Source organism: Pipistrellus kuhlii, unplaced genomic scaffold, assembly GCF_014108245.1.
Source record: "Pipistrellus kuhlii isolate mPipKuh1 unplaced genomic scaffold, mPipKuh1.p scaffold_m20_p_15, whole genome shotgun sequence".
Classification (NCBI taxonomy): Eukaryota; Metazoa; Chordata; class Mammalia; order Chiroptera; family Vespertilionidae; genus Pipistrellus; species Pipistrellus kuhlii.
In genome coordinates, this window is record NW_023425460.1 from 3,155,289 (window position 1) to 3,181,790 (window position 26,502).

Sequence of the window (26,502 nt, forward strand, 5' to 3'; positions counted from 1 at the left end):
CCAGGTTTGGTCTTGCTGAAGAAACTATAGGGCCTGTGGCCACCAAACCTAGAGCAGCACCTACACGGTACAGATGGAGAGACAGGCTCAGTGAAGGAAGAGAATGGCCCAACTCTGGAGACTTAGTTCAGAACTCTTTTCTGAGCTCTGCCCTACAGATAAACCCAGAGAGGCATTTGCGAAGACTCAGCCCCTCCCACTGGCCTCTCCCATTCTAATTGGCTGGACAGGCTCAGAGTACTTCTGAGAGATTTCCCTCATCAGCTCTAGGGTTACTTTGAAGTTACAAAAACGCAGGATACATGCTTATTTCTTTTTCTTTATTTTCCAGGTTTTAAAATGAGTTGATGTTTTTAGCATCATCCAAATATTTTTTTTTTCTTAAAGGATCTTTTTGAACATATCCAGTGTGTTTTAATCCAATGCAATTAAAGATGTCCACATTGTCCCATCTTTAGCCAGAGAGACCCTTTCCTAGGTAGATCCTGGATCCTTTCTATCCGCCTTCAGGAGTCTTTAAGAGCGTACTTAATATGTAGTTTGACAATAAGTTCCAGGCTTATCTTGTACATTTTCTGCCCCAAACCTGCAACCAGCCGTTTCTCCGAGGAGCTCCTGGGATATGAAGAGGCCACAGTCTGGGCTTATCTGTCTCTTGGGAGAGTTTCTTCATGTTTCCTGGCCGAGACATGAGAATTATGTCTCTTGCCTAACTCCAAAACACATACTCTGTCCAAGGCCTGAATATGAAAGGGGGACATTCCTTGTGCTTCTGTAAGACTTTACAGTCGTTTCTCAATTTAAGGCAGTGGTTTTTCACCCTGCCGCCATACTAGAACGCCCTAGGGAGCTTTACAAACAATACTGATACTTGGCTTTATCCCCAGAGATTCTGGTTTAACTGGACTAGGACTGGCCTGGGAAATAGGTATTTGGTTTTTTTTTAAGTGTGAAGCAACCAGAGATGGTGCTCAACCCTGGATGTACGTTGTTTATCATTCCATATGTGTTTTTACACTTTACCACATATGCATGGAGCTCTGAACAATACTGTTGTGTGTGCCTTAAAACTTTATGCTAATTGTTCATCAGATTTTTTTTTTAATTTCCTTGGTTTTTAGATTCACTTGTTGATAGTTACGTATTTGTTGTTCATAATTTTTATCTTTATTTACTTTCTCTTCTGAAAGAACCCCCTTCAGCAATTCATATAATTCTGGTTTGGTGATGATGAACTCCTTTAGCTTTTTTTTATTAGTGAAGCTCTTTATCTGACCTTCGATTCTGAGTGATAGCTTTGCTGGATAGATTATCTTTGGCTGAAGGTTTTTACTATTCATCACCTTGAATATTCTATCAACAAGTGAATCTAAAAACCAAGGAAATTAAAAAAAAAATCTGATGAACAATATTAACTGTTGAATATAATAGAATCAGAGGTATGGAAGGGGAGTGAACTGACAATTCTTGGGGAAAAGGGGAGAGAGGGATGTGGGAAGAGACTGAACATAAACTGTGCACCTATGGATGAGGACAATGGGGAGTGGGGAAAGGGCAGAGGGTGGGGTGGGAACCTGGTGGAGGAGAGCAATGGTGGGGGGAAGGAACATTTGTAATAATATGAACAATAAAAATTTATTTTAAAAAAAAAAAAACCTTTATGCTAATTGTATCATGAGTGTACCATTTCTAAGCTTATTCTTTTCCCTAACATTTTTTAAAAAATATACTTTATTGATTTTTTACAGGGAGGAATAGAGTTAGAAACATCAATGAGAGAGAATTTGATCAGTTGCCTCTTGCACACCCCCTACTGGGGATGTGCCCACCACCAAGGTACATGCCCTTGACTAAAATCAAACCTGGGACCTTTCAGTCCATAGGCTGACGCTCTATCCAGAGCCAAACCGGTTTCGGCTCTCTAACATTGTTTTGATGCACCCCGAATTGATATGGACACCTCCAGTGTATTCACTGTAACTGTTGTAGCACATTAAAACCTTCCCTTTACCCCATCATTTCTAGTGCAAAATTCATGCACAGTTAGTTGTTTAGGCCCCAAATCTTGCAGTCATCCTAGACTCCTCTTTCTCTGACATCCACATCTATCATTCAGGAAATCCTCTTAGCTCTGCCTTCACTTATACCCAGCACCTGACTTTCTCATCACCTCCACTGCTACCTACTGCTCTACCCCATTACCCCTCGCCTGGATTATTACAGTGGCATTCTAATGGTCTCCCTGGTGAAACCTATGGTCTATTCAATGTATTGTCTCAAGCAGTCAGAATAATAAATCAAATTAGGCTGCTCCTCTTCGCCAGACTCTCCCGTGGATCTCCATCTCTCTCAGTAAAATTCCATTCTCACCATGGCCTGCCAGACCATATGGTGTGTATCCACCATCCGACCACCTTCGCATCTTACTTCCAACCCCTGCTCTTCACGCATGTTGCTCGAGCCACACTTCCTTCAAATGTCCCTGGAATATGACAATCCCACCCCCACTTCTGGCCCTTTCTACTTGCTGTTCCCCTTGCTTGGAACATTCCTTCAAAATTCATAAGACCTACTTCCTTACTTCTTCCAGGTCTCTGCCCAAGTGCCCACTTTATGAAAGAAAAGTCCTCCTGGGCCAACCTGTCTGCATTACTCCCTGTTCTTGTCCTGAGTATCGGAAAAATTGATCCTACTCTTAATTTGTTGGGTTGGCCCGGACCATCACTAGATTACACAGAAAGGTGACCAGAGGTACCGGGAAAGAAGAGTGTAGTCTTTGAAAGGATCATCCTCCCTCCCTCCCCCGAATCCAGGGATCCCTTCTAAACAAAAGACTGTTCCCCTTTAAACCTAGAAAGAATTTGAGGGGTTAAAGCAGAACAAGGCAACTTTTCTTTCCCCTTCCCGCCCAAACATACACCCACAAAGTCATACCTGCCTTTTGATTGATCCTCCCTTCCTCCAACTGATGGATGGGGAATGACATAAACTCCACCTGCAGCCAGACATTCCTGAGCACTGAACCACCAATCAGCACCTGCCAAATACCCTAAGCCCCCGATTCCTAAGTCCCTAGGTCCCTAATCATATGCCTTACATGAAACCACCAACCAGCGTGTGCTGAGTGCCCTAAGCCCCACCCCTTCTCTTTCCTCCCCCACCCCCTTTTTAAAAAAATATATTTTATTGATTTTTTACAGAGAGGAAGGGAGAAAGATAGAGAGCTAGAAACATCGATGAGAGAGAAACATCAACCAGCTGCCTCTTGCACACCCCCTACTGCGGATGTGCCCGCAACCCAGGTACATGCCCTTGACCAGAATCGAACCTGGGACCTTTCAGTCCACAGACCGACGCTCTACTGGTTTCGGCTCTTTCCTCCCCTTAAAAGGTGCCTGCACCTCGGCTCTCTTCCTCTCTTCCTTTAGGAAGGCAGCTGTCAGCGGTACTCCTCTCTTCAATAAAGCCTGTGTCCTGGTCCCGGTCTTGGCCCGTTTCATCTTTCACCTACCTGCCCCATGGGACATTGGTAACAGAATGAGGGAACGTGGCCCGGGCTGAGGAGAAGCGTTCAGTTGGACCCTGTGATTTCTTCTACCACAGCCCTTTACAGCCTCTTCCCCCAGCTCACCTTCCTTTCCCACCCCCACCCCACAGGGATGCGTGGCTCTGGCAAAAGAGAAATCAAGTATGAGAGAGAATTGCTGGGCAGACGTGGCTCAGTGACTGAACATCAACCTATGAACCAGGAGGTCACGGTTTGATTCTCAGTCAGGGCACATGCCCACACGCCCGAGTTGTGAGCTGGATCCCCATTCAGGAAGCAACCAATCAATGATTCAATCTCATCACTGATGTTTCTCTCACTCCCTCTGCCTTCCTCTCTGAAATCAATTAAAAATTAAGAAATACATTAAAAAAGAAATAAAAAGAAATAAAGTAGCCAGAACACTGCTTTTCCCCTCAGTAAAATGGTGTTTGTTTGTCTTTAACTTTAAAATAGTCCTCCATGAGAAAAGAGCACTGCTTTTGAGGACTCAGTGTACTGGGGAAGAGGGCAGCCAATCAGATAAACGAAGTGGACGGGCTCCTCCCTGTTCTCCAATCCATACCTCTATTCTTTCCCTCCAGCCATTATCTTGGCTCAGGGCCTCGATCCTGCCTGAAAGGACCCATTTCTTTACCCTCTGCATCTGTCCAAATAGTCTTGTTTTCTTTAAAAAGATCCCTCCACATTCATGTCCACACCATTCCTGACCCTTGCCCCCTAACGACTGTTTTCCAAAACTCATCAGAGATTACTGGGAGCAGCCTGGTTCTGGGGAAGTTGAGGTGGGAGCTCTGGCATAGCAAACTTGTCACTGAGTTCTTTTAGGATGGTTCTCAGCCTTGGCTGTATGCTGGAATCATCCGGGAGCTCAGAGATACTGCTGCCTGAGTCTCATCCCAGATTCTGATTGAATGGACCTGTGGTGTGGCCTGGGCAGGATTTATGTAAACATCCATTCCCAGGTGGTTCCGCTGTGTTCCAAATTGAGAACCTGCAGCTTTTTAGCAAGGACTCTCTCTTGCATTCTCCTGGTATTTTGCATTATTTTGGTTTTCAGATAAAGAAAAGGAACCTGCCAATGCTTGTCACACACTTGCTGAAGCTTCAAGCCCAAAGCCCACAGACATTGTCTTTGATTTGTAAGGTCTTTGAGATTGATTCCCTTTCTCAAAGTGTACGCCTTAGACCAGTAGAGGTCAGCATCCCCCGGAGCTTGTTAGAAATGCAGAAACTCTTAACTGTGAAACTCTCAGCACAAATAGCTCGGCCCACCTCCTGCACCAGCCTTCACAAAGCAGCCCAAGGCCGTTTCCCTGGGGCGAACCCGGCCCTCCCCCAGTCCCCGCCTGGGAAAGCTCTAGGCTGGCTGAAGAACTTAGCTTGTTCAGGCCAAACACCTGAATGTAGGTCTCTGACCTCCCTTTTCTTAAGAGCATTCGTTTAAAAACCTTACATTGCAATCCTTTCTCTGTCTCTGAGATGTGTTTGTATCTCCCAGGAGTGTCTTTCTCAAGGACTGGGAGCCATCCTTTGAAATGCAATCATGAGAACAGTGGGGGCCCCAACCCTGTCTCTGTGGGAGGGGAGAGGCCTGGGGGGATGGCCAGTTAGCAGACACAGAGGCCTGATCACATGGAGCAACCCCCAGCCTGCTTTCTGTGATTTCCCACTTTGAGCCCCTGCGTGTCTCTCCCCCCACCCCCTTCTTTCTCCCTTAAAACCCAGGCACCTCTGCGCAGAGCCCAGCTGCGCTGCTTTATAGAGGCCTCTCTTTTACACACACACACACACACACACACACACACACACACTGAAGAACACCTGCCTCCGCTGCCTTGTAACAGTGTCTGGCTTTTTGTTACTGTCTCCATGTCATCAAGCTCCCTAGGTGATCTGCATGTGAGCAGCAATGACTTACAATATTTATCATCCCCTCAATGACTCCAACAAACATTCCTGTGTGGTAGACAGGAACGATGATGCTCCCTTTCCCAGGAGAGCTGAGGGCCAGAGCTTTGCTCAAAGTTAAACTGGACCGAGAGCCCATCTCTCGGCTTGATGTGCCGTTCTTTGCACACCGCCACCCCAGTCAGAGAAGGGAGACCCGGGGCTCGAGGTCTCAGGAGTAAAACAGCTGGCGAGGGAATCCTAACTATCACATCATTTCCCTTATGCATCCATTGGGGCAATGTCCTCATAGGGTGGACTCTTCTTTAGTTACGAGAGAGCCGTTTCAGAATCAAGGGCCTTCAGGCACCAGGGGTCCCGCTCCCGGGGATGAGTCACAGTATGACCCAGGTGAAGCCCTGAAGAGCGTGCCCTGGAGGCTCAGGAGCCCAGCCCTCAGGCCTGTGCACACACCACACCTCTAGCTCACCCCACACATACGGAAATGCTGACTTTTCGCATTTAAATCGTCTTTGGCACGGACGACTTAAATTCAGCCATCATTATGGTAAATTTTTTTATTGTTGGCTTTATCAGAAAAACTTGTATCACAGGCAATTCCTGCTATTTTAGTAAAGCCAGAGATGATCATTTCTTCCAGAAAAACAAACCTCTGTGGTTAGAAAGGAAGACAACAAACAGATTTCATTTTATGATCTACCTTTATCAAGCCATCCAGAGCACATCATTCCTTTATGTTATTACTTTAATCTTATGTAACAAGTCATTGTAGAAAACACAACCAAAAGCCTTCAATCCGCAATCTTCTAGTCAATCACCAAATTCCCCTAGGTTTTTAAAGACACGAAAGTAAACTAATTTCCAATAACAGCACCTCACACACCATATACGTTTGTAATGCAGCGCTCCAGCCAGCTTTAAGCCTCATGTTTTGCAGGGTTTAGCTGAAATAACCCTCACTCACATCTTAGATTTTTATCAGTCTTATTTGGGGGCTATTTTCTCTCACTGAGCCTAAACAGAGCACAGTGTTAAAGTAAGGAGTGATCTAGTCTAAAGAGATGGCCTAAGTGACACGAGTGGAACCCGGGCCTCCTGTGCACACAGGTGAGCCCCTCTTATCCCTGAGCTGGGCAGAGCCCACAGTCACTTTTCCTCTGAGGCTAAATTTGCAGCCTGTGGTTTGATCTTCTTAGCAGCTTCCAGAACAGAGGCTAGGTTTACTTTATCTCCAAATTCTTTTTCTCGGTGCTCGAGAAGAATGCCCTGGAAGGAAAGAAGAGGGAACATCAGTCCTCATTCCGAGTCGTTTGTTCATGAGACGACACTGTGCGGCAGCTGTCCACTAAGCCCTGTGCTCAAGCAGCAGGGGACAGAGGCCGGATCAGGCTGGCTCTTCCCCCTGAGGATTCAGTCCTTGGGGGTGGGTCAGGGGACAGCCAAGACACAATGTCTGGATTGTACTGCAGCCTCTGGGAGTGAGAAGTCATGGGTGATCACATCTCATCCAGCGCTCAGGGAAGACTTCCCAGGTGGTAAAGCAGGAGAGTAACCAGGATGTCCACAGGGAGAGGTGAGGTAAAAGGATGTGCCAGGACAGAGGAATGAATGAGCTGGAAAGTATGGGAGCTCAGAGGTCAGACTCTGGCGGTGCTGAATGGCCATCTGAGAAGTGGCCCTCTCTTCACATAAGTTTTCCTAAGAAATGGGCCCTCACCTCTGATGCTGGGATGGAAAATGCACTAAAATACAGGGTACCCCACAGTACCCTGAAGTGGTAAGAAAGATAAAATAATGTTTGAGGTCAGAATCAAGGCATTCTTGTTAACCGTTTTTTGACCCATGACATCTGGGAACTCATCTTAAATTTAAAAAGTAAACAGTTGTAAACGTGCTCGGTGTGCCATCTATACTAATAAAAAGGGTAATATGCTAATTAGAGTGGACATCTTCCGGACATCTATCCGGACAAAACCACAGCGTCTGCGAGGTCCCAGGCTCAGGCCTCATGGCTGCAGCAGCCGACAGTGGCAGCAGCAGCAGCAGGGTGATGGGGGCAGAGCCTTTCCCTGATGGGCCTGGTCGCCTCCCGCAGAGGGAGGCAGGCTGTAGCTTAGGCCTGCTCCCCAGGGACATCCCCTGAGGGTCTCGGACAGTGAGTAGGGGCAGGCCGGGGTGAAGGACCCCCCCAAGTGCACAAATTTTCATGCACCAGGCCTCTAGTTATTTATAAAGCTTCCTCCAAGTATGTCAAACTCACAAGGGGAAAGTCCTGGCACATAGGTGATACAGGGAAGCAGACCAGCAAAGCAGGATGAGACACTGCAGTGCCGCGGAGGGGCATACACGACACGGGGAATGCTCATGATCCACCATTAAGTGAAGAAGAACATCTAGTTTAGTAAGAAACCATCTTCTGAAAACAACAAAACAAAAGGCCGCTCTGCTCCGCTCTGTGCCAGCCGGTTTTCGGTGGAGGCTGAGCATAAAGGACGCTCTCTGTTTCATTTTCAAATTGTTTATGTGGAAAACACATTCCTTCTCTAAAGTAATTATGCTTTAAAGGTGATTACAAAGGAAACCCCACTGAGGCACCTGGCACAGGGCTACAGAGCTCTGCTCCGAGGGAACCTGGAGGCCAGTCCCGAGGCTTGGCCAGTTGTCAGCTTCCAGCAGGAAGGATGGACACAGGAGCTCCAGGGAGCACCAACAAAGCCAAACACCATGCCTAGCAACTCCAGGGGCACACCAGCCAAGAATGGGGAGCCCGTGAGCACCCCATGAGTCACCACCAGGCAAGAGAAGGCTGGCAGGTGAGCCAAGCCCTGCCCAGGGGCCAAGGGAAGGAGGGAGGGTGGGGAAGGGATCCCAGAGAGCCACAGTGGGCAGGGCCTGAGCCATCCTCTGAGGAAGTGGCCGGCCCAAGTGCAAGGGCATCTGGAAGGGCCTTTGGGAACCACTGCTTAAGAGAGGCTGGGGTGAGGAGAGGGCAGGACAGACCGTCTCGATTCCACTGTACCACCTATTAGCTGTACGCTGCTGCCCTGGGTTCATGTCTCCGGGCCCATTTCCTCACCTTGGTGGGAATAAGCACACCTAACGTCCCAGCCTGGCTGTGAAGACACGAGAGCTGAGCTCCAGGAAGAAGGCAGGACCTCTCTGGCAGTCATATCGCCATGACATTCTGGTATTGGCAGAAAGCCAGCAAATAGGTTTACATTAAACCCGACATCAACTCACACCAGATTCTAATTCAGACCAGCAGCAGCAGTTACCAAGCTTTAAAGACGGGATTAGAGAGGGAAGGATTTCTATTCCCATTTGCTTTTATTCCTCCCAAATCAGGAAAAGTCCTGGGACTGATCAGTGTTAGCTGTGAGGTCCACCAATGCAGATAACCTGTCTTTTTTACAGATGCGGCCAAGAGTTAATGCCATGCTAAGGGTGTTGGAGACCAGGCCAAAGTCAAGCCTCGTCTCCAGGTTCTGCCAGGCCCTCGAGCCTGCACCCCCGTCCCCCCTCCCTGCTCTGCGTCCTCCCGGCCTCTGCAGGCACTGCCCTCCGGCGAAGCGGAACCACTGCAGCTCAAGGCTGCCCAAGGTCTGACAGAGCACTCACCCACCTGCCTCCCTCAGGGGCCAGAGACCTCATCTCCCCGCACACCCTGGGGTCCCCGGGCTACTCTGGATCCTCACAGCGAGGGCCTGAGAAACCTGTGTGGTGAGCATGTTACCCGCCAGGGCGGCTCTGTCCCCAGAACCCCACAGGGGAACCAGCGTCTCTTCCCACATCTCCTCGCTACTTCCCCTAATCAGGTCTGTTTTGAGTCCTTTCTCCTCCACTTTTCTCTACTGTCCACCTTGGTGACCTGGGACTACCACATAGAAGTGCGCTCTCCACAGGAAAACCTAGGCTTTTGTTCAGGCACAGAAAGCAGAACTCGGCCTTACAGCGCCTGGCTCAGCCCCGGAGTGCCACCTCGGAGTCCTCCCTCGCCTGCAAACTAAGGAGTGAGATCTGTGATCAACAGCAATTCCTCTCCCTTCCGCTTCCCCTTCCCCTTCCCCTCCCCCTTCCCCATGGCCCGGCTTTCTAGGAGGCTGAGGAGGGAAAGTCTCCCCCATCGGGCCTCAGGCTCCAGACCCCGACACCCACAGACCCAGGCGTTACCTGCTTTCCCGATCCCACCACGAAGACGCCCCCGAGGATGAAGCCTTCGCCCTCCAGGTTTCCAGAGAAGCCTCCGCTCCGGGCCCGGAAGAAGTTGCTCCAGACACCCAGCCGGACGAACCCCATGAACATCATCTTCCGCCTCTGGGGCCCGTAGAACTTCTTCTGTAGCAGTGAGGACAGACCCTCTGAGTACCTGGCTGCCCGCCTTCCCCAGGGCCCACAGGCTCCCAGCAGGGTGCAGGCTTTCAGTCACGTGCACACGTGCATACACACACACACACACACACACACACACACACACACACACCAGGAGCACTGGCTGCGAGGGTCTGGCCCAGGCTTTCAGACACGCGCACACGCGCATACACACACACACACACACACACACACACACACCAGGAGCACTGGCTGCGAGGGTCTGGCCCACAGCGGTCAGCCCTGACTCTTGCCTACTGTAGAGACTACAGGGCTCCTGAGCCTGAGGGGTGACTCAGCCCCACATTCGCAGAGGGGAGGGCAGAGGGGAAACAAATATGACCGCAATGAATTAAGGAACAGGGGCTTGTGCTGGGCCCCCATCTATGGGGTGGGGAGAACCAGTGGAGTTTCAGCCACTTCCTGGGCAACCTTTCCCAGGTGACAATTCAGGACGCGCTCAATTAGCACGCGGGAGGGACAGCTTCTCAGTGTCCGATCAGGCTCAGCTCAAAGGCTGGGAAGGCCCTGCAAGTTCAGGGCAGCTGTCAGCACGCCCAGCCCGGCCTGCAGCTCCAGGCCACACCCCCTCCGGTACCGAGCTCTCCGCTCCCGAGCCCAGTCCCCTGCTGTCTGCCACAGGCTCGGGGACACACCTTTTCATCCAGGAAGATTTCTCCTTTGAAATAAGGCTGGAAGTCCTTCACCTCAGTCTTGACCTGCTCCTTCACCACGGCGTAGAGGGGCACGCCCAGCTCATCCAACTTGGGCTTCAGGGAGGACAGGTCCGCGGCCTCCTGCAGAGAAGAGCAAAGGTCAGGGCTCTGTGGCCAGCCAACGCCCACTTCCCTCCAGCCCAGAGCACGGCTGGCCCTGAATGCGGAAGAACAAAGGCAACAGAAGGCCAGAAACAATTAAGGCCTGTGCCGCCCTGCAAGACACTGTCCCACTTGCACGACATTGTCCAATGGGCACGAGGCCTCTTGTCTTCTGCCTGGTGGGGAGAGCGGGGAGGGCGGGGCAGGCTCCTGTGATGGATGTCCTAACCTCAGGGAGCATCCAAATCTAAGAGACTGCAGCCAAACATGGTCATTTACTCATAGCTATGATGCTTCTCTCCTAACTCGTCTTCTAGCCCCTCCCCTGCACTACACCAAAATAGCACAAGGGTCTATTGGACCAAAGAGCAGGCCTGGGATAGCTGCCTCCACACTTCGGCTCAGCTGGCCTCCCCTCTTGGCAATAACCTGCCTCCTTTCTGCAGCTCAGCTCCTACCCTGCAGAAAGGGAGCCCTGTTCTAACACTGCCCCTGCCCGCCGGCCTGGGGGGAAGGCCTGATCCTCTGGGCAGATCCCATCCTTCCTGCCGGGCCACTCCCGTACCGAGTCTGCCTGTTACCGCTAAGCTGAGCACTGGCTCCTCACTCCGTGTGCCTCATGCCTAGAAACTAGGTCTCCATTTCCTGTCCCTCTCAGAGCCGAGCACGTGGCCTGGGGCACAGAAGGGACTAGGGGCCAGGTGGGAAGAGCCGAAGGCGAAGGTGGACACAGACAACGCAGCTGAGCTGAGAAGCACAGCATCCTGGACTCCCAGGAACCGCCTGGGTGACTAAGAACGGCCTGTGTCACGGGAAGGCTTTGAAGCGAAGAACAAATTCCTTTCTCACACTCGGTGTCAGAATTAAAGAAACAGCATGAAACCCTCCCAAATGCAGCTCACTCGCCTCCCATATAACACACTGGAGCACAGCGGCACTATGTTTAATTTTTCCTTTGTTTTCTAGAACAACAGCAACAGCACAGCCAACAAAGCAGAAATCATTCCAGTGCTTACGGGCTTCGGTGCTGGCAAGCTTTGCCCCAGAGCAGAGAGGACACAGGCCCGATGTGTGTGACAGGAAACACTTCACTCCCTTTTCCTGGGCTCTCTCCTCTGGTGTGACCCTGTACAAAGCTATGAATGGACAGTCACAGACCTGCTCCCCCGGCCACTCAGAATAGCCTAGACTGCCATCGGACTGTCCTTTCAGAAACACGAGTTCCCACATGATGCTCTGCTGGGGCAGAGACTGGTGCACAGGAAGCAGGCTGCAACCTTCTGGGTTTAACCTGCCGTGAGCAATCCAGTCACAGCAGGCCTCATGCTGCTCTGTGGAGGTATCACAGGTTTGGAATCAAAAGCTGAGTGCGAATTACGGGAGGACTTCTAAGGAGGTCCCTTATCCTGATCCCAGGAGCCTGCGAATGTGTGTTGTTACAAGGCCAGGGGGGAAGTACGGCAGCCGGTGACATCTGGGCTGCCCATCAGCTGACCTTACAGGAGACTATCCTGCATTACCCAAGTGGTTCCCACGTGGAATCACAGGGTCCTTAAAATTGAGCAAGGAAAGCAGAAGAGTCTGTGTCACCGTCACGCGTGTAAGAAACTCGCCCAGCCACTGCTGGCATTAAAAATGGAGGGAGGGGCCACGAGCCAGGACTGCAAGCGGCCCTGGGAGCTATCGGAGGGCGGAAGCTGTCTCCCTCTTACATCCCCCGGAGGAAGTGCAGACCCGCTGAAACCTGGATTGTAGCTCCATGGGACCTGCCTCGGAATTGTGACCTCTAACTGTGATAATAAATTTGAAATGTTTAAACCCTGAGTTTGTGATCATTTGTGCAAGCAGCAATAGGAAGCAATAGTTGTGACTTTGCCACAGCCCCAGTACCTCAATTTCCTCTTCTACAAAACGAGAACAGTAACAACCGGCTGTATTTTCCAGGGATGTGGTGGGGCATGGATGGAATGCCAGGCGTGGCAGTGCCCTGAATGCAGGTGCAGCCGAGCACACCATGTCCCGCCGTCAGCAGCTTCTCTGCCAGCCCGACCACACAAGCAGGGACAGATGGGCCAGGCGGAGGAACGCCTGAGGGCCAGGGAGCACAGCCAGAGGAGGAGGAGGACAGCGTGGAAGCGACCACACCAGCGGAGAAGCAAAGCCGTCTCAAGCGTAGGAGCGCTGTCACTCCCAGCTCTCCCCAGGCAGGGCCCGGTTCTCAGACCTGGTCTTCTGCCACCCACTGACCAAACAAGCCTGGCCCTGGGCTTGCCTGTCTGTAAAGCGACAAGGCTGGGCCCTGCCGTCCTCTGACAGGCTTCCTCGCTTACTGAGCAGATGATGTTGGCCTCCCTTTGAGGGGCCAACCTGGAAGACTGCCCAGTCAGTGACCCCAACTTTCAACAAACTCTCATGCCAGCTTTACCCACACAATTGGCATGACTGAAATCCCCGAGCTCCAGACCCACAGCTGAGAGCGCAGGGAGGCAACGGAGCTGCCACATGCAAACATGTGGCCCCCAGCTGTCCACCGGGGCTCCAGGGAGACAGGCAGGTCCGTTCTAAAGGTGCGACCCTGGGCTCCCCTGTGGGCACAGCCGCACCACAGGTGAGGGCTGGCATGCCTGTGCCAGCAACAGTGCAGGCACCTCCTTCCAATGAGCAAATCTAGTGCTGAGCCTCAGGAACTCGGAATTGGGCCTGGTCCCCGTCCTTGATGCAACAGGAAGGTAGTCCAGGACTCAGTGCGAGTGATAGGTCTTGGGATTCACAAAGGACAGTCAAGTGTGCTGCTAACCCCAGGATATGGTGAGTGGTTAAATGAGCAGAAACAGAGAATTAGTCCTAAGAAATCCCAGAGCAAATGACAAAAGAAGGACCAGTGTTGATCAAAGGCCAAAGTGGGCCTGCAGGTCCTGGGTCCCAGCTGGAGTGCCTGGCCCTACCCTCTGGGGTCCTCTTCTACGCACTCACCTCTCGACAGAGGAAGCAGCCTGGCCTCCGCACAGCCATGATCACAGCGCCTTTCTTCTCCCAGAGCTCCTTTGCTTTGAAAGTCCTTGGTTCTGGGGAAAAGAAGAGTCCAGCATGCTCTCTGCCCAGCCCCACCCACCTGCCCTAGAGCTCAGCCGATCATCGGTGGTACCAGGCCTTGCAGAGGGCCTGGAACTGCGTTTCACATGTGGGAAAGCAAACAGGAAGCACAGATGGGGAACAGCCATCCTCAGAGGAAAATTCATATGGCGTAAGGCTCCCACTATATACTCCAAACGCCCTTCCTCCATAAAAAATTATTTGCAAACTTGAACATCCCAAACTGAAACATTTCTGGAACAGTGGCAGTTAAGCAAATCCCATCTCTTAAAAAAGTATCCAAAGGGATTAAATCAACAGAAATTTTAAATTTATTTCCCCACAATATTATCCACAGGGAGGGTAGAAGATGCCTAACGAGGAAACCCCTGGGGCAGTAAAGTGGTGAAGCTCAAGCCAGGCTCTGAGGCCAGACCTAATCTGCATCCAGTCATGGGACTTTGGCCATGCTGGGTCTCCTCCTGAACTCCAGTTTCCCTGTCATAAAAGCAGATGTCCAGCATGGGGCTGAAGGGAGTGTTAACAGATGGCTATGTAAGTGCTCACCACAGTATCTTACCTAATAAAAGAGAAACATGCAAATTAACCATCATTCGGCTACGCCCACAGCCAATCAGAATGAGTATGAAATTAACTAAACAAAGACTGAGGTTAATTTGCATATGCAGGTGTGGAATGGTGTGAAACCTGCTATGAGGGGAGTAGTGCTCCAGACAGAAGCAAGGACCTGCTGCCTCAGGTGGCCCAGGAGCAGGGACTTACTGGCTTCCAGACCGCCCGAGGGGGGCGGGGGAAGCAGCGGGGACGTGCAAGGGAGCGGGGACTTTCCGGATCCTGCCGGGAGTAGGTCGTGCAGGCACCCGGGCGGCTGGGAGTGAAGCCAGGGGAAGGCAGGCCTATTCTTGCATGAGTATCGTGCAACAGGCCTCGAGTATAATAATAGTTACTGAGGGGTCAATACGTGTGAACCCTTACTATTTTAACATTTCTTAGAGAAATCCACATCCCTGTGGGATTTTGTATTAAAAAAAGAGAGGAGGAGGAGACTGGGAATCCCTGAGATGAACAAAGCAGGACTCCTTGATCTCTGAGAAAGACCATCTACATCACCAACAGCAGTCACAGTTCCTGCCGTCCTCTGACAGGCTTCCTCGCTTACTGAGAGATGACGATGGCCTCCCTTTGAGGGGCCAACCTGGAAGACTGCCCAGTCAGTGACCCCAACTTTCACCAAACTCTCATGCCAGCTCTACCCACACAATTGGCATGACTGAAATCCCCGAGCTCCAGACCCACAGCTGAGAGCGCAGGGAGGCAACGGAGCTGCCACATGCAAACGTGTGGCCCCCAGCTGTCCACCGGGGCACCAGGAAGACAGGCAGGTCCGTTCTAAAGGTGCGACCCTGGGCTCCCCTGTGGGCACAGCCGCACCACAGGTGAGGGCTGGCATGCCTGTGCCAGCAACAGTGCAGGCACCTCCTTCCAATGAGCAAAGCCCTGTGCTGAGCCTCAGAACTCGGAATTGGATAGTGTTTCTGAAATGTATTTGGCTGGGAAGCTCCTATTTTGTGAAGATCCAGGAGCCCAGATTCCTCAGCTCGCATTTTGTAGCGGCTGGGTTTAGTAATCAGTGGTACAACATTACTAAATGTTATGGAGCAATTATCATTATAGTTAGAGAGTCAGCAATAGAAAGTGAAAAATTATTTGGTAAGAAAACCCTAAACTATAAAACAGCGTGTACACCCTGATCACAAATATATAGTAATATGTAAGTAAACATGCAAAAAATGTGCAGAAATAAAAACAAGTATCATTAAGGCAATGGAATTATTAGTCATTTAAAAAGCTATTAAATGTTCCCTAACGTTGTTGTATTATCTTTCGAATTAAAAAAAAAAAAGTTATTTTACAAAGAAGAAATAAGCCTGCATCCCAGTGCCTTGGAAAAGTACTGGGAGCAGAGGGGTCACCGCTTACCCTTCTCCAGTGTCTTCAGGTCTATTTCCTCCAGATACTCCAGGCTGGCTCGCTGGGGCTTGGACAGAAACATGTCTGTGTTGGCCAGGAGCAGTGCCAGGGCAGCAGCCCCCAGGGCCCCCGCGCCGATGGACCACATCCCCACGCTGAAGAAGCTTGGATCCTGGAGGAAAGACATTTCTGGAGATTGAGAGGAAGGAAGATGACGTTACCGCTCTCACAAGACGGCGGGGATGTGTTCTGTTAAATTGCCAGGCTCAGCCGGCAGCCACCAGGTGGCCAGGGGCAAAGAGCAGGGGAGCCGCGGCAGCAGAGATGGGATGGGACCAGGTTGCTGAGCACCTGCCACCCCAAGAGCTGGATGCAACCGACACACGGAGGTTCCTGACCGAGGAGCTCACCCGTGAGTCAGGAGCGCTGAGAGAAACAGCAGCCCCCTCAGACGCTCCTCCTGAGTTCCCTCGCCCAGGCCCAGGCCTCCCTCCAGCTCTGTGCTGCCCATCTCTCCCCCATGTCAATGCCTGCCTTTCCCTCACAGTCCAGGAGTCTTGGCTATCATTCCCCTGAGGGCAGCCTTCTCTTCAGTGATCAGAGGACACTCACCTCATCCCACCGCACACGCTGTCTCGGAACCCTATCCTTCTCCCTCTGAGAATCCCTCAGAAATAGAGACCGTGTCCTATCCATCCAGCCCAGACAGTTCCAAGCAGGGCCTCCCTTGCGGTAGGCAGGCAATCTCGATACATTTCTCCCATCTGAGAACAGCTTTACCTTTTACTCATTATTCAGATAGGCTCATGAAGAAGACAAAACCAAACCAAAAAAAAAGCAATGTACAAAACCATCGTCGACCAGAACACACAGATCTTCAGAGCACCCACCACCTTTTCGCTTCCAGTTTAAGAGAGATGACCACTATTAGACACCAGTTATCCAATCTGACAGTTTCCTCATGAGCAGAATGCACAGATGTCTGTGGAATGAATGGGGGCAGAGCAGAGAGAGCGGGCATGTGTAGGAGCACAGCGCTGCTCTCTGCTGCAGAGGGTCTGGGCAAGCACTGTCTGCACCGGGCGGGGTTTGCCATTGAGCGGAAGTTCCGGTGGGGCCTGCAGAGCCGTCCAGCCTTGTTCTGAGCTCATGCACCAGTGCCGCCCTAAGGCTCCTCCAGGTGGGGAGCCTTGTGCTGAGGGGTGCGAGCTCCTGGAAGCAGCCCACCCCTGAAGCAGCAGCAGGTACCCATCCAGTCTTCCTTCAAATGACAACCACGTACAGAATCTATCTTTCTATTGGCCCTCTTGCCATCCTATGGGCCAGACTTACACTGGAGCCTTCTTCCCTGAATATCAGCATAACTCATTGTGCTGGGATCAGCAGGTATAGACCTGGTGTGTGTGTGTGTGTGTGTGTGTATAAGGCCCTCCTAATCTAAGGCAGCTCTCCCTGCTGGATTTGGCTGGGGAGAGGATTTCTCCAAAGGATTAAACACATGCCCAGAACTCTGCATACCACTGGAACCAAGGGAGGGACAGGGAGGGACCCGCCAGGGCCAGGAAGCGGGGCTGGGAGTAACTTGGTCGTGCTGTTTTGGGGGAAAAGAAAGGTAGGTCAGACTAGAGTTTAGGTCAGCCTGGGGAGCTCAGATTTGAATTAAGAAATAAAAAGGAATTTTTAGGTGGGGGTGGGAATGACCAAATGAAAGCAGCATTTAAGAAAGAAGAATTTGGCATCTGTTATATTAGGGGAGAAGGGAAAAGGGAGAGGCCTGCGTGTGTGCGTGTTGAGTGTGTGTGTTGGGGAAAGGGATGCCACTATGGTATCTCCAATGGGAGGACTCAGCTGGGAGAGGTTTCTTATAACCTCAGTCCTCAGCATGTGGATCCTGGGTCAGCACTGGCAGGGTGGGGAACACAGAATCTGCAGCTGGCCTTAGAACGAAGGAATCACACCCTGCATTGATTTAATCAGATCGGGCAATTCACATGCACATGGAGACTCAGAAGCATTGTCTTGGAGCAAAGCAGCCGGGATCTAGTGCTTGGCTGGCCATGAGGGTAGGCTGTCTCCTCAGCTCACTGTGGGAGGGCAGCCATGGTGACAGTGAGAGTCAACACCGGAACACATCATACCTCTGCCTGGATTGTCTAACCTGTTCCTTCTATCTTTCAAGACTCAAAACACCTCTCCAAGCTCCCTGGATGCTCTGCCTACCCCACTCCCAGCCCAAGAGGTGCCCACCTTGGTACTGTGCCCATACTGCACCCATGATCCGTCTCATGTGCTCAACACAAGATTGAGACGGGTCTGTTCCTCAGTTTACCTCAGAATCTCCTGTGCCAGCACATACCTGTGTGGTAAACAGTGGGCTCTCCATTGTGTGCAGTAAAATGAGTCCAATAGAACCGAGTGATGAAGATGATGACTTATGGAAGACCAAAGTTCTTGGCCAAGCAGGAAGCCAGCCCAAAGTTCTTAGGCTGGCTTCCAATTCTCCTACGTAGCAGTCACACATCACTGGATTATAGTCCAGAAAACAATGAGCAGGAAAACCATCGCTCTCACCTGCCTGCTGTAAACAAGAGGTCCCCCAGCGCCTGGAACAATCGCTGCATGTTTACACACTTGGAAATGTCCCTGGATCTCTGACATGTGTGTATGATTCAGAAGCACATGGCGTGGCCTCTGATCACAGAGCTGATAACATTTCTGGCCTGGGACTTAAAGGCCAGCTTACATCTGCCCTACAAAAGGTCCTGCTTCCATTCCTGGAACACATTAGTGCCCTTCAGGAAGCCAGTGACCCTTGCGGTCAGCTCCACGCCCTCGCTGCACACCACAGCTCTTCTCAGAGGCACAGGCTCCATCAACAATCATGTATTTGCACAAGAGCACAAGGGATCAGACTCAGAATTTCTTTCCAAATATTTATTTATTCCAAATATAACTAAATGACACATAGCCCTCAAGGAAACAGGCCTAGGACACAGGTAACAGAAATTCTGGAGGAGAAGCAAGGCAGCTGGGGAAAGAGGTGAGCATAGGCTATGTCAGTGCAGGCAGCCACAGAAGCACCCAGAGCAGGTGTCTTTGGAGCGGATGTAGGACCTGGGGGCAGGATGGAAGAGCCAGGCAGGCCCGAGCTGAATAAACTTGGGGAGCAGCAGGCTAGCTGGGGGTGAATGTCAGCACTGAAGGCACTCTGAGAATGACCCAAAGGCCCCCAACTCTCTACCTCAAGTTCAGGAGGTGCAGTACAGGATGTGGGCTCCAGCACCGCCAGAAGCAATGTGCACCCCCCATCACCTCCTCTGGCTGATCCGGAAAGCAGGAACAGGGGGTGGACCCGCAGCCTCAGCCTGTAGGGCCAGTTAGTGAGCGCCTCGCTGGCACCAGAGGTGAGAGTCAGGCCTCATATGCTCCCTGGGGCCTCTGGCCTGGCCGCTGGCTCTTCTGCCAGTGGAAGCAGTGAAAACTGACTTCGGAAACATCTAGGAAGTATGTAGATCCAGCCCCTCAGCCAAAGCCCCGTGAACTACAAAGCAATTTCCATCCTGGCCTGTCTCAGAGCATGCACCACTGCAACTTGTTGCACAGCGAGAGCTGACTCTGAGACCGAATCACGGACAAAAAAAGAAGAGGGGGAAGTAGGGGGGAGCCTTCATAGCTAAATCGAACAATGCATGTTCACATGGGTCTCCAAGGCTACTCACAGGGCCAGCGAAGCAGCATTTACTTGGTGCCCCCGGACATGCACGGCCTGATTTCATTCCCTCAACCGCCTCCTGATGCAGACCCGGTTCTGTGTTGTAGCTGACAGCACCTAGCTACAGACGTTCATACCTTCTTGGGTGCCGCACAGACAGCAGGCAGCAGGCTGTACCCTGGACCCAGACCTCCGGGACCCCAAAGCTGGAAGTCCTTCTACTGTCACACTTTGCCTCCCCACACCTTTACTTAGGGGTTCCTGGAGGTCAAGGGGTACCTTCCCCTTTGTCTTAAAGAGAATTTAGAAAGATCAACTTAATTTCTCAGTCATCAAAGACAGTCAAACCATGTTTGGCTAAAGGAAATTTACCATGTGACAGATGTCCCTTCTCTGTCTTCCCTTCCCAGCCCCATCCCTAAAGGAAGGGGTCAGTTTCGCTGAAAGATAATAGCAAGGTTGTTTACAGAAGAGCCGGCCCCCACCTGCCGCAGCTACAGTATCCAGTGCTCCACGCTGGGGCTTATCTGATCTGTCCTCTCCCACACAAACAAGAAGGCGACGCATGATAAGACCACAAACCAACACCAGCTGTGGCAGCTCCGAGTGGCAGCTCCGATCTGGAAGAGCCTGGTACCAGGGGAGGAGACCCGGCGAGGCCTCGGCCAGGCTGGGCTGATTCCAGCACCGCAGCCCTCTCATCCCGCACCCAGCCTCATTCCCCCAACTCCAAAACGAGGGGCGGGTCAGGTGAATGCTAAAGATCCTGCAGCAGCACCCCAGGGACATCCTGTGACTACCCAAAACAGCTCATTCGGGAGTCTGCACACTCTTGGTTCCTCATCATAATTCTACCCTCTCCTGCCCATTTCAATTTGCAGCGCTTCTTGGCTGCAGCCCAGAGCGTCCCAAGGTACCTTCCCTCCCCCACACATGGTCCCCAATGCCTCACCCTGGACAGTTCAAACCTGGGGACAAGGCACTCACCATTCACAGCGTCCCACACTCCTGCTTCTGCGGACAGCACAGAGGCTCAGCTGGTGAGCAGGCACAGCAGGCAGCAGGGGAGGGCTGGGGGCGGAGCTCCCGAGTCCTGCCTATGGCCCGGAGCTCCCTCATTCCATGGGCAGGACCAGGCCACCCAGAAACCCTGGAGCGCCTGCAGCTGCCAATAGTCAATCTCCAGAAAGCCGGCGAGGCCCCCTAGCCCTTCAGAAAGCTTAGCAAAGTTTGAGTCATTTGCAGTCATGCAGATTATAACATCTGTCAAGTGCCGGCGGCTCTGCCTGCTATCCGGTGCGTCCAATGAAGCGGAGCCCTTAACGCAGCTCGTGCGGCCCACTCACCGAGATCACAGGAAGGCCTCCTTCCTCCGGCACTCACCCATGACCCCGTTCCTTCCCACACCCAGGAAGTCGCTGGCACCTCGGAGGCCCCTCACCTGCTGTCTCTTCTTTAGCTCCTTCGCCATCCCTTCTTTTCCTGCCACTTAAGTGGCTCCTCTGAACCCTCCTCCCTTCCTGGGCGACCTCACCAACTGCCAGCACTTCCCCCACCACCTTGGTACTGGCTTCCAGTTCTCCCGCTGTTCCTGACTCAGCTCCCCTCCGCTGCTCTGCAGGTTATCTCTGCAGCAGTACCTCCGCGAGTGACCCCCACTATCAGTTTCTCTTTCAGAGTTCCCCAGCTTACTGAAGGACACAGCATCCAGCCAACCGCTCGAGCCAGAAACGGACGGTCACACTTGGCCCTTCTTTCTCCCTCGCTGCCCACACCCACTCGGTCAGGAAAATGTGTTTGCTATGCATGCTCTTCTTGACCCTGAGGCCTGCTCCTCTGTCCAGGCCCTGACCCTTGCCACTTTGTGCGGGGCCAGTTTCAGGAACCACACCACTGGGCCTGGCCTGGCTCCAGCCGGGTCCTCCACAGCTTGTTCTCCACGCTGGAGCCAGAGCGAGCGGAATGGCGGCCTGAGCGCCTTCCCCTGGGTTTGAACTCACAATGGCCTCAGCACGCGGACAGAGCCCTCCACAGCTTAGGGCAGCCCACCACTCTGCCTCAGCCCTGCCACTTCCCACCCTCGCCAGACCTCTAAGTGCAAGGACTAGAGCATGCTGTCAGGCTCCACTGTTGCTCCTGTCACTTCTTTTACCCAGGACACCCTCCCATCCATGCCAACGAGATAGAGGCCCAGAACAAATTCCACTTTCTCTCCACAGCCTCTCTGGAAAGCCCTGGCAGCTGACTGCTCCCTCGCCTCTGATTATATAGCGTGCGTGCATATGCAAACACACACGTATCTTTGCACATTGCACAGGCAAATGGACTTTGTGTACTCGCGTTCTTTACATATCTGTCTACGGAGAATAGTGGATCAATACGAGGGCAGGGGCCACTTCTTCATTCCTCCATCTCCAGCACTTAACATGAATCCTGGTAACTGGTGGGCATTACATGTCTAATAAAATGATCTGAACTTTACCCTTTAAACTAGGGGTGTCGAACTCAATCAGAGAAGGGGCCAAAATCTAAAATCCAGCCTAAATCGCGGGCCGAATGGTTTACTGAACAGTCATAAACTGTCATTGTGATGGAAACGCAGCGGAGTGCAGTGATGACAGCGCGGTGCGGGCCACATTGCAAGGCCTGGCAGGACGGATTTGGCCCGCAGGCCTTGTGTTTGACACATGTGCTTTAGACGCTAGTGAGGCAGGGTTGGAACTGACTTGTAGCCACCCAGTTTCAGCTCAGTACTGAAGGTATCTGGACAGCGTCGACGTGGCCTTAAAGAACACACTCCCGCCTGGGTGAAGGTAGCCTTAGGTTGGGTCCTAAGTCTGCTGCTCACTGGCAGGGAAATCGACATAAGCTCTGAAGGCACTCTGGGCCTGGGTCTCATCTGTATACACAGAGGAAGGAACTAAAAAATCTATGAGGCTATCTCAGTTCTAACATCCAAAGACACTTAAGTAACGCATGCTTGCAATTCCTGGGATCCAACGGCCAGAAATCTATGGACACTGTGCTATTCTGCTGCTGGGTGTGCATTCCCAATCCCTGCTCTCGCCCGGCCCCCTCCACCCTCCACCCTCCACCCTCTTCACCTCTACCCCCTCATCCAGCTCCGACTGCTGCCTGTTCAAGGACCCGTCTCTGGGCAGGAACTGATCAAGTCTTAATAAAACAAAGTACCATCACTGGGTGGGTTAATTCATGCCCGCAACAAGTAGAGACAGCATCATATTCCAAACACGGAGGGGACACTTGCCCAGTGCAGCCCCACCCAGGGAATCCTCCCTCCTCCGAATGAGCTGGCTTGAGGCAGAGCCAGGGCCGGAGGAAGAAGGGGTGCCAAGGGGTGCCGAGCTAAGGGTGCACGTGGGCCGCCTCGCCCCGGGCCCTCAGGGAACAAGTCTGGAGAGGATGCTTCGGCTCCCTCTGCTCTCCTGGGCTCCCCTTCCCTCTCCTCAGGGCTCTGATCCAGCCTTCCCCTCACTGAGTAAATAAGGAAACCAAGGCACAGAGAAGGGATAGCTAGTCCAAGGTCACATGGGGGAGGCTGCTCAGTGACTGAACCGGGACTCCCAACTCCCAGTCCATGACTATTTATCGTGCAGTGGACACTCCCGCCGAGGCTAGAACAGAGTGTGTGGGGAATGGGGGGTGGGGAGGAACCATGGTCAGGACTTGGAAAGGGGCTTGGGAATCTGACAGCACCAGCCCTTCCCAAGCCTAGTGCTTTGCAAGCAGCTTATGCTCCAAAACCAAACGTTTTCATAGGGGTATATAGCCGAGAAGCCATGACAATTCGGAAGCACTTATAACAAGGTCCTGCCGATACTGGAAATGCCAGTTAAGCAGCCTGGTGGCACAGGCACCTGGGACCACAGGACCACTAGGGACTCTGTTCCCACCCACCCTTGTTATCAGGCTGCTTAACTGGCATTTCCAGTATCGGCAGGACCTTGTTATAAGTACTTCCGAATTGTCATGGCTTCTCAGTAGCTTCTCAGCTACTTGCAATGAGCTGCCCAGCTCTGGCCCAGACTGCCTTTCCAGATGCCAGATTCAGAAATTTCTGAGCAGACGCTAAAAGCAGAGCAAAGGGCGACCAGCTGCTGGGAAACAGACGCCGCCCTGGGTGAGGGAGGGATGTGGGGCTGGGAGAGGCTTTCCTCTGAGCAGTGATCCTGAAGCGAGACCCCCGCTGGCCCCCAAATATCTGGCCATTCTGCCCCTCGCCTGCAGTCTCCTGACTGGGCTCGGAGCACCTCGTCTACCAAGTTGCATGGGTGCGGATGGGAAGGCAAGGGTGATACCATTAAGACATTGCATTTCAGGACAAAACCCTGGGTTCTCTCACTCTGACTCGGAGAGGCCACTTGTCCCTCTGAACCTCAGTGTCTCCTTAAAAACCAGGGCACTCTGAAGGGTTGCCAGGAAGAATATATGCAAAACCATGTGAGATGCAGTAACGCGCTTCCGAATTGTAAGGAAGGCCGAGTTATCTTTCTCTTCGCAGGGCTCGGATTCACTCCTTCCCCTGAGGGTCAGCCATCTGAAGAGCACGGACACTGAACCCCCGCTCCAGCTCTGTTGCCCCAGCTGTGCCACGGCAGACCGGCCTCCCGTGTGGGCGGCCTGGGTCTGGAGGGAACCCTGGCTTGTCTGGGGCCCTCTGACCTAACTGCTGAGCCACAGGGCACATTCCTGCTGCTCCCCCCGCAGCCTGCCAGCACTGCCTCCCCCGCTGGCAGAACCAAGGAGGGCAGAGGGCACCGCTCGATGTAATCTCCCTGTGCCAGAGGCCACTGAGCTCAGAGGTGAGGCTGGTCCCGTCAGTGCCAAAGGCAGTTCTTGCCACACCAGCTCGGCACAGGGAGGCTTCAGGGCTCTCTGCTCAACACGCCAGAGGGAAGTACCTTGGCAGGGACACCAACAGAGCCCAGCACCCGTCCTCACCAAGCTTCCCAAGCTCCATCTCAGTGATTCAAGCATCTTCTGTGCGCCGTCAGAGGCAATGCAGAACACCTGAACTAAGTGGCGTGCCTTACACAGGAGGGCGATCTGGGGAGGGCTGGACCAATAATAAAGGCGAATTCAAATTCCTACCAGCCGTAAGAACGTGGACAAGGCACTCTTTCTTTTGCATCAATAAAACCGGAAGAATTCCCAGATTACCTTTCACAGAGTTGTGAGAATCAAAGGACAAAATACAGTGCTTTGCAAGCCACCTTACAAAGAGTGACAAAAATGTGAGATATAATTCTTACTGTTTCTAGATTGGTCAGTAATTGCTCCTAATATGCTGTTTGTACACGATATGCAGGTAAGTTCCAAGTTCCAAGACCAGGTAAGTTCCAAGGAGTTGTGTTGGGGTTCACATTTTGAATCCCAATTCCCAGTTTCCAAGGCTGGGCCAGAGGAGGAGCATCCAGACAAGCTGGCTCGGGGACAATGCTTTTCAAAATAAACCCTAAGTAATTATTCTTCTTTTTTGTTTTTATCTGCCAAGCTCAAAAGAAAAAACATTTAAATAAAATTAAAACACACACACACACACAAAAACCCCTAAACTGAGGTCTCCATGACGGGGCTGCGGAAGGCACAAGGCGTGGGAAGAGGCTACAATCAGCGGGCCGCCCAGTCTGGCTTTGGACTGGGGAGTGCTGCCTCTGCACAGCCCTGGTCTGGCGGGGCCTTTCCCATCTTTTCCACCTCCTTCCCCTCCCGGTCCCTGCGACAACCCCGAGCATGGTGCTTTGTTCGTCTTTTCATTCCTAAACTTCAGCTCCGTGTTCTTTCCAAGTATGCCTGGAGTTTGCAACCTTTGGGGAAGGGAGGCAAACAGGTGCCTACGAGATTCGAGATTCGGAAAAAGCTGGAAATCGTGGTCCCATAAAACACAAGCCACTATGCAGGCACAGAGCCGCGGACGCCAGGTCCTCAGAGCATTATCTGCACCCGCTCACCTGCAGGCTGTCCTGCCCGCCTGCCCTCGGAGCCCCGGGCCCGCCCCGGGCTCGGCGCGCGGGGCAGAGTCCCTTTCTCAGCTGCGTCTCAGCGGCGCAGGCGGCTCGGTGCCACCGGCCCCCTCTAAGCCTGGGGAGGTAAATAGGGCTCTTGGCGAGGCAGAGGCGCCGGGAACCGGCCCCAAACGCGGGGTTTTTCCACTGAGCGCGCGCCGAGGCGGCCGGGCCGGCGCCGCGGGGCGGGGCCCGCCGAGCGCGGTGGGGATCACCCTCGGGCCCGCAGGTGCGGCCGAGCCCGAGAAGGGGGGCGGGGGGCCCGAGGCTGGGAAGGTCAGGACCAGCCCGTCCGGAGCACAAAGTAAACCTCGCAGCTAATCATCCGCGCACAGCGGCTCGGCTCTGCCTGGGTCTCCTCACCTGCGCTGAGGCGGAGCCACCTTCGCGGAGGTCACATGCCTTGCAGAGCCCCGCGTGGAACCGTGGACCTCGTCCTGCTCGCGCTCCCCTCCCGCCCGCTTTCTCCGGTGCCCGACGCGGGGGGCGGGAGGACCCGCTCTCCCCCGCCCCAGGGGTCCTGGGTGGGCCCGGCGCCTGCGCAGACTCACGCCTGCGCTGCCGCGCCCGCTCCCGCGTGATCTGGCCCCGCCCCGTGGGAGAAGCCCAGGCCGGTGGGCGGAGCCCGACCCGGCGCAGGCGCACTTCAGCCCTCCCGCCCCAAGGGGTGTTTGCGTACATCCCTCATTCTCCAAGCTCTAGCTTCCTTCAGTCCTTTGTGCGTGGTGACCCTGGACCCCTGATTCTTTCGTTAGAGGCCCTTTCTGAGGCAAAAGCACTGCCCTAATTGGGTCTACACACACCCGTACTGTAGCTGAGGATGGTCACCTTTCAGTCCTCAGAGCAGTTTTTTTTTGTTTGTTTTTAATGCTTCCCCCCCCCCCCCCATCGGTAGGGTGAATCTTTAGGACTAACGCATCCTTATGAGTGTCCGTTCAACCTGTAGGAACAGCTTCAGAATTGCCAGTATCTCACCCCATCCCGCATTCTCTTTCATCCCAAAATGCTGGCCTGCAGGAGACCGATCATTGTCTCACTAATAGGAAGATGTCAAAG

General features: G+C 52.8%; 1 protein-coding gene and 1 long non-coding RNA gene across 7 annotated transcripts; both read right to left on the reverse strand.

Moving 5' to 3' along the window:
- Positions 1-301: 301 nt before the first annotated feature.
- On the reverse strand, positions 302-1,719 carry LOC118719070. Its single transcript, XR_004988022.2, has 2 exons — positions 1,657-1,719; positions 302-1,070 (listed from the first exon to the last, which is right to left on the reverse strand). It is a non-coding gene; the product is annotated as an uncharacterized LOC118719070 (long non-coding RNA).
- Positions 1,720-6,000: 4,281 nt separating this feature from the next.
- On the reverse strand, positions 6,001-25,964 carry PRXL2A (peroxiredoxin like 2A). 6 transcript variants are annotated; one of them, XM_045581679.1, is made up of 7 exons: positions 20,408-20,626; positions 15,718-15,896; positions 13,618-13,709; positions 10,483-10,623; positions 9,629-9,793; positions 6,631-6,724; positions 6,001-6,590 (listed from the first exon to the last, which is right to left on the reverse strand). In XM_045581679.1, exons 2-7 carry the CDS (start codon positions 15,893-15,895, stop codon positions 6,577-6,579), a joined length of 684 nt encoding a protein of 227 aa, XP_045437635.1. In that variant the 5' UTR covers position 15,896; positions 20,408-20,626; the 3' UTR covers positions 6,001-6,576. The 6 variants fall into 6 exon arrangements, 5 of the variants coding, with proteins under 5 accessions (XP_045437635.1, XP_036293948.1, XP_036293946.1 ...); XR_006741652.1 differs by lacking the exon at positions 6,001-6,590 and adding an exon at positions 7,761-7,874 and having other exon boundaries at positions 6,645-6,724; positions 20,408-20,656; XM_036438055.2 differs by lacking the exon at positions 20,408-20,626 and adding an exon at positions 25,830-25,964 and having other exon boundaries at positions 6,001-6,724.
- Positions 25,965-26,502: the final 538 nt, after the last annotated feature.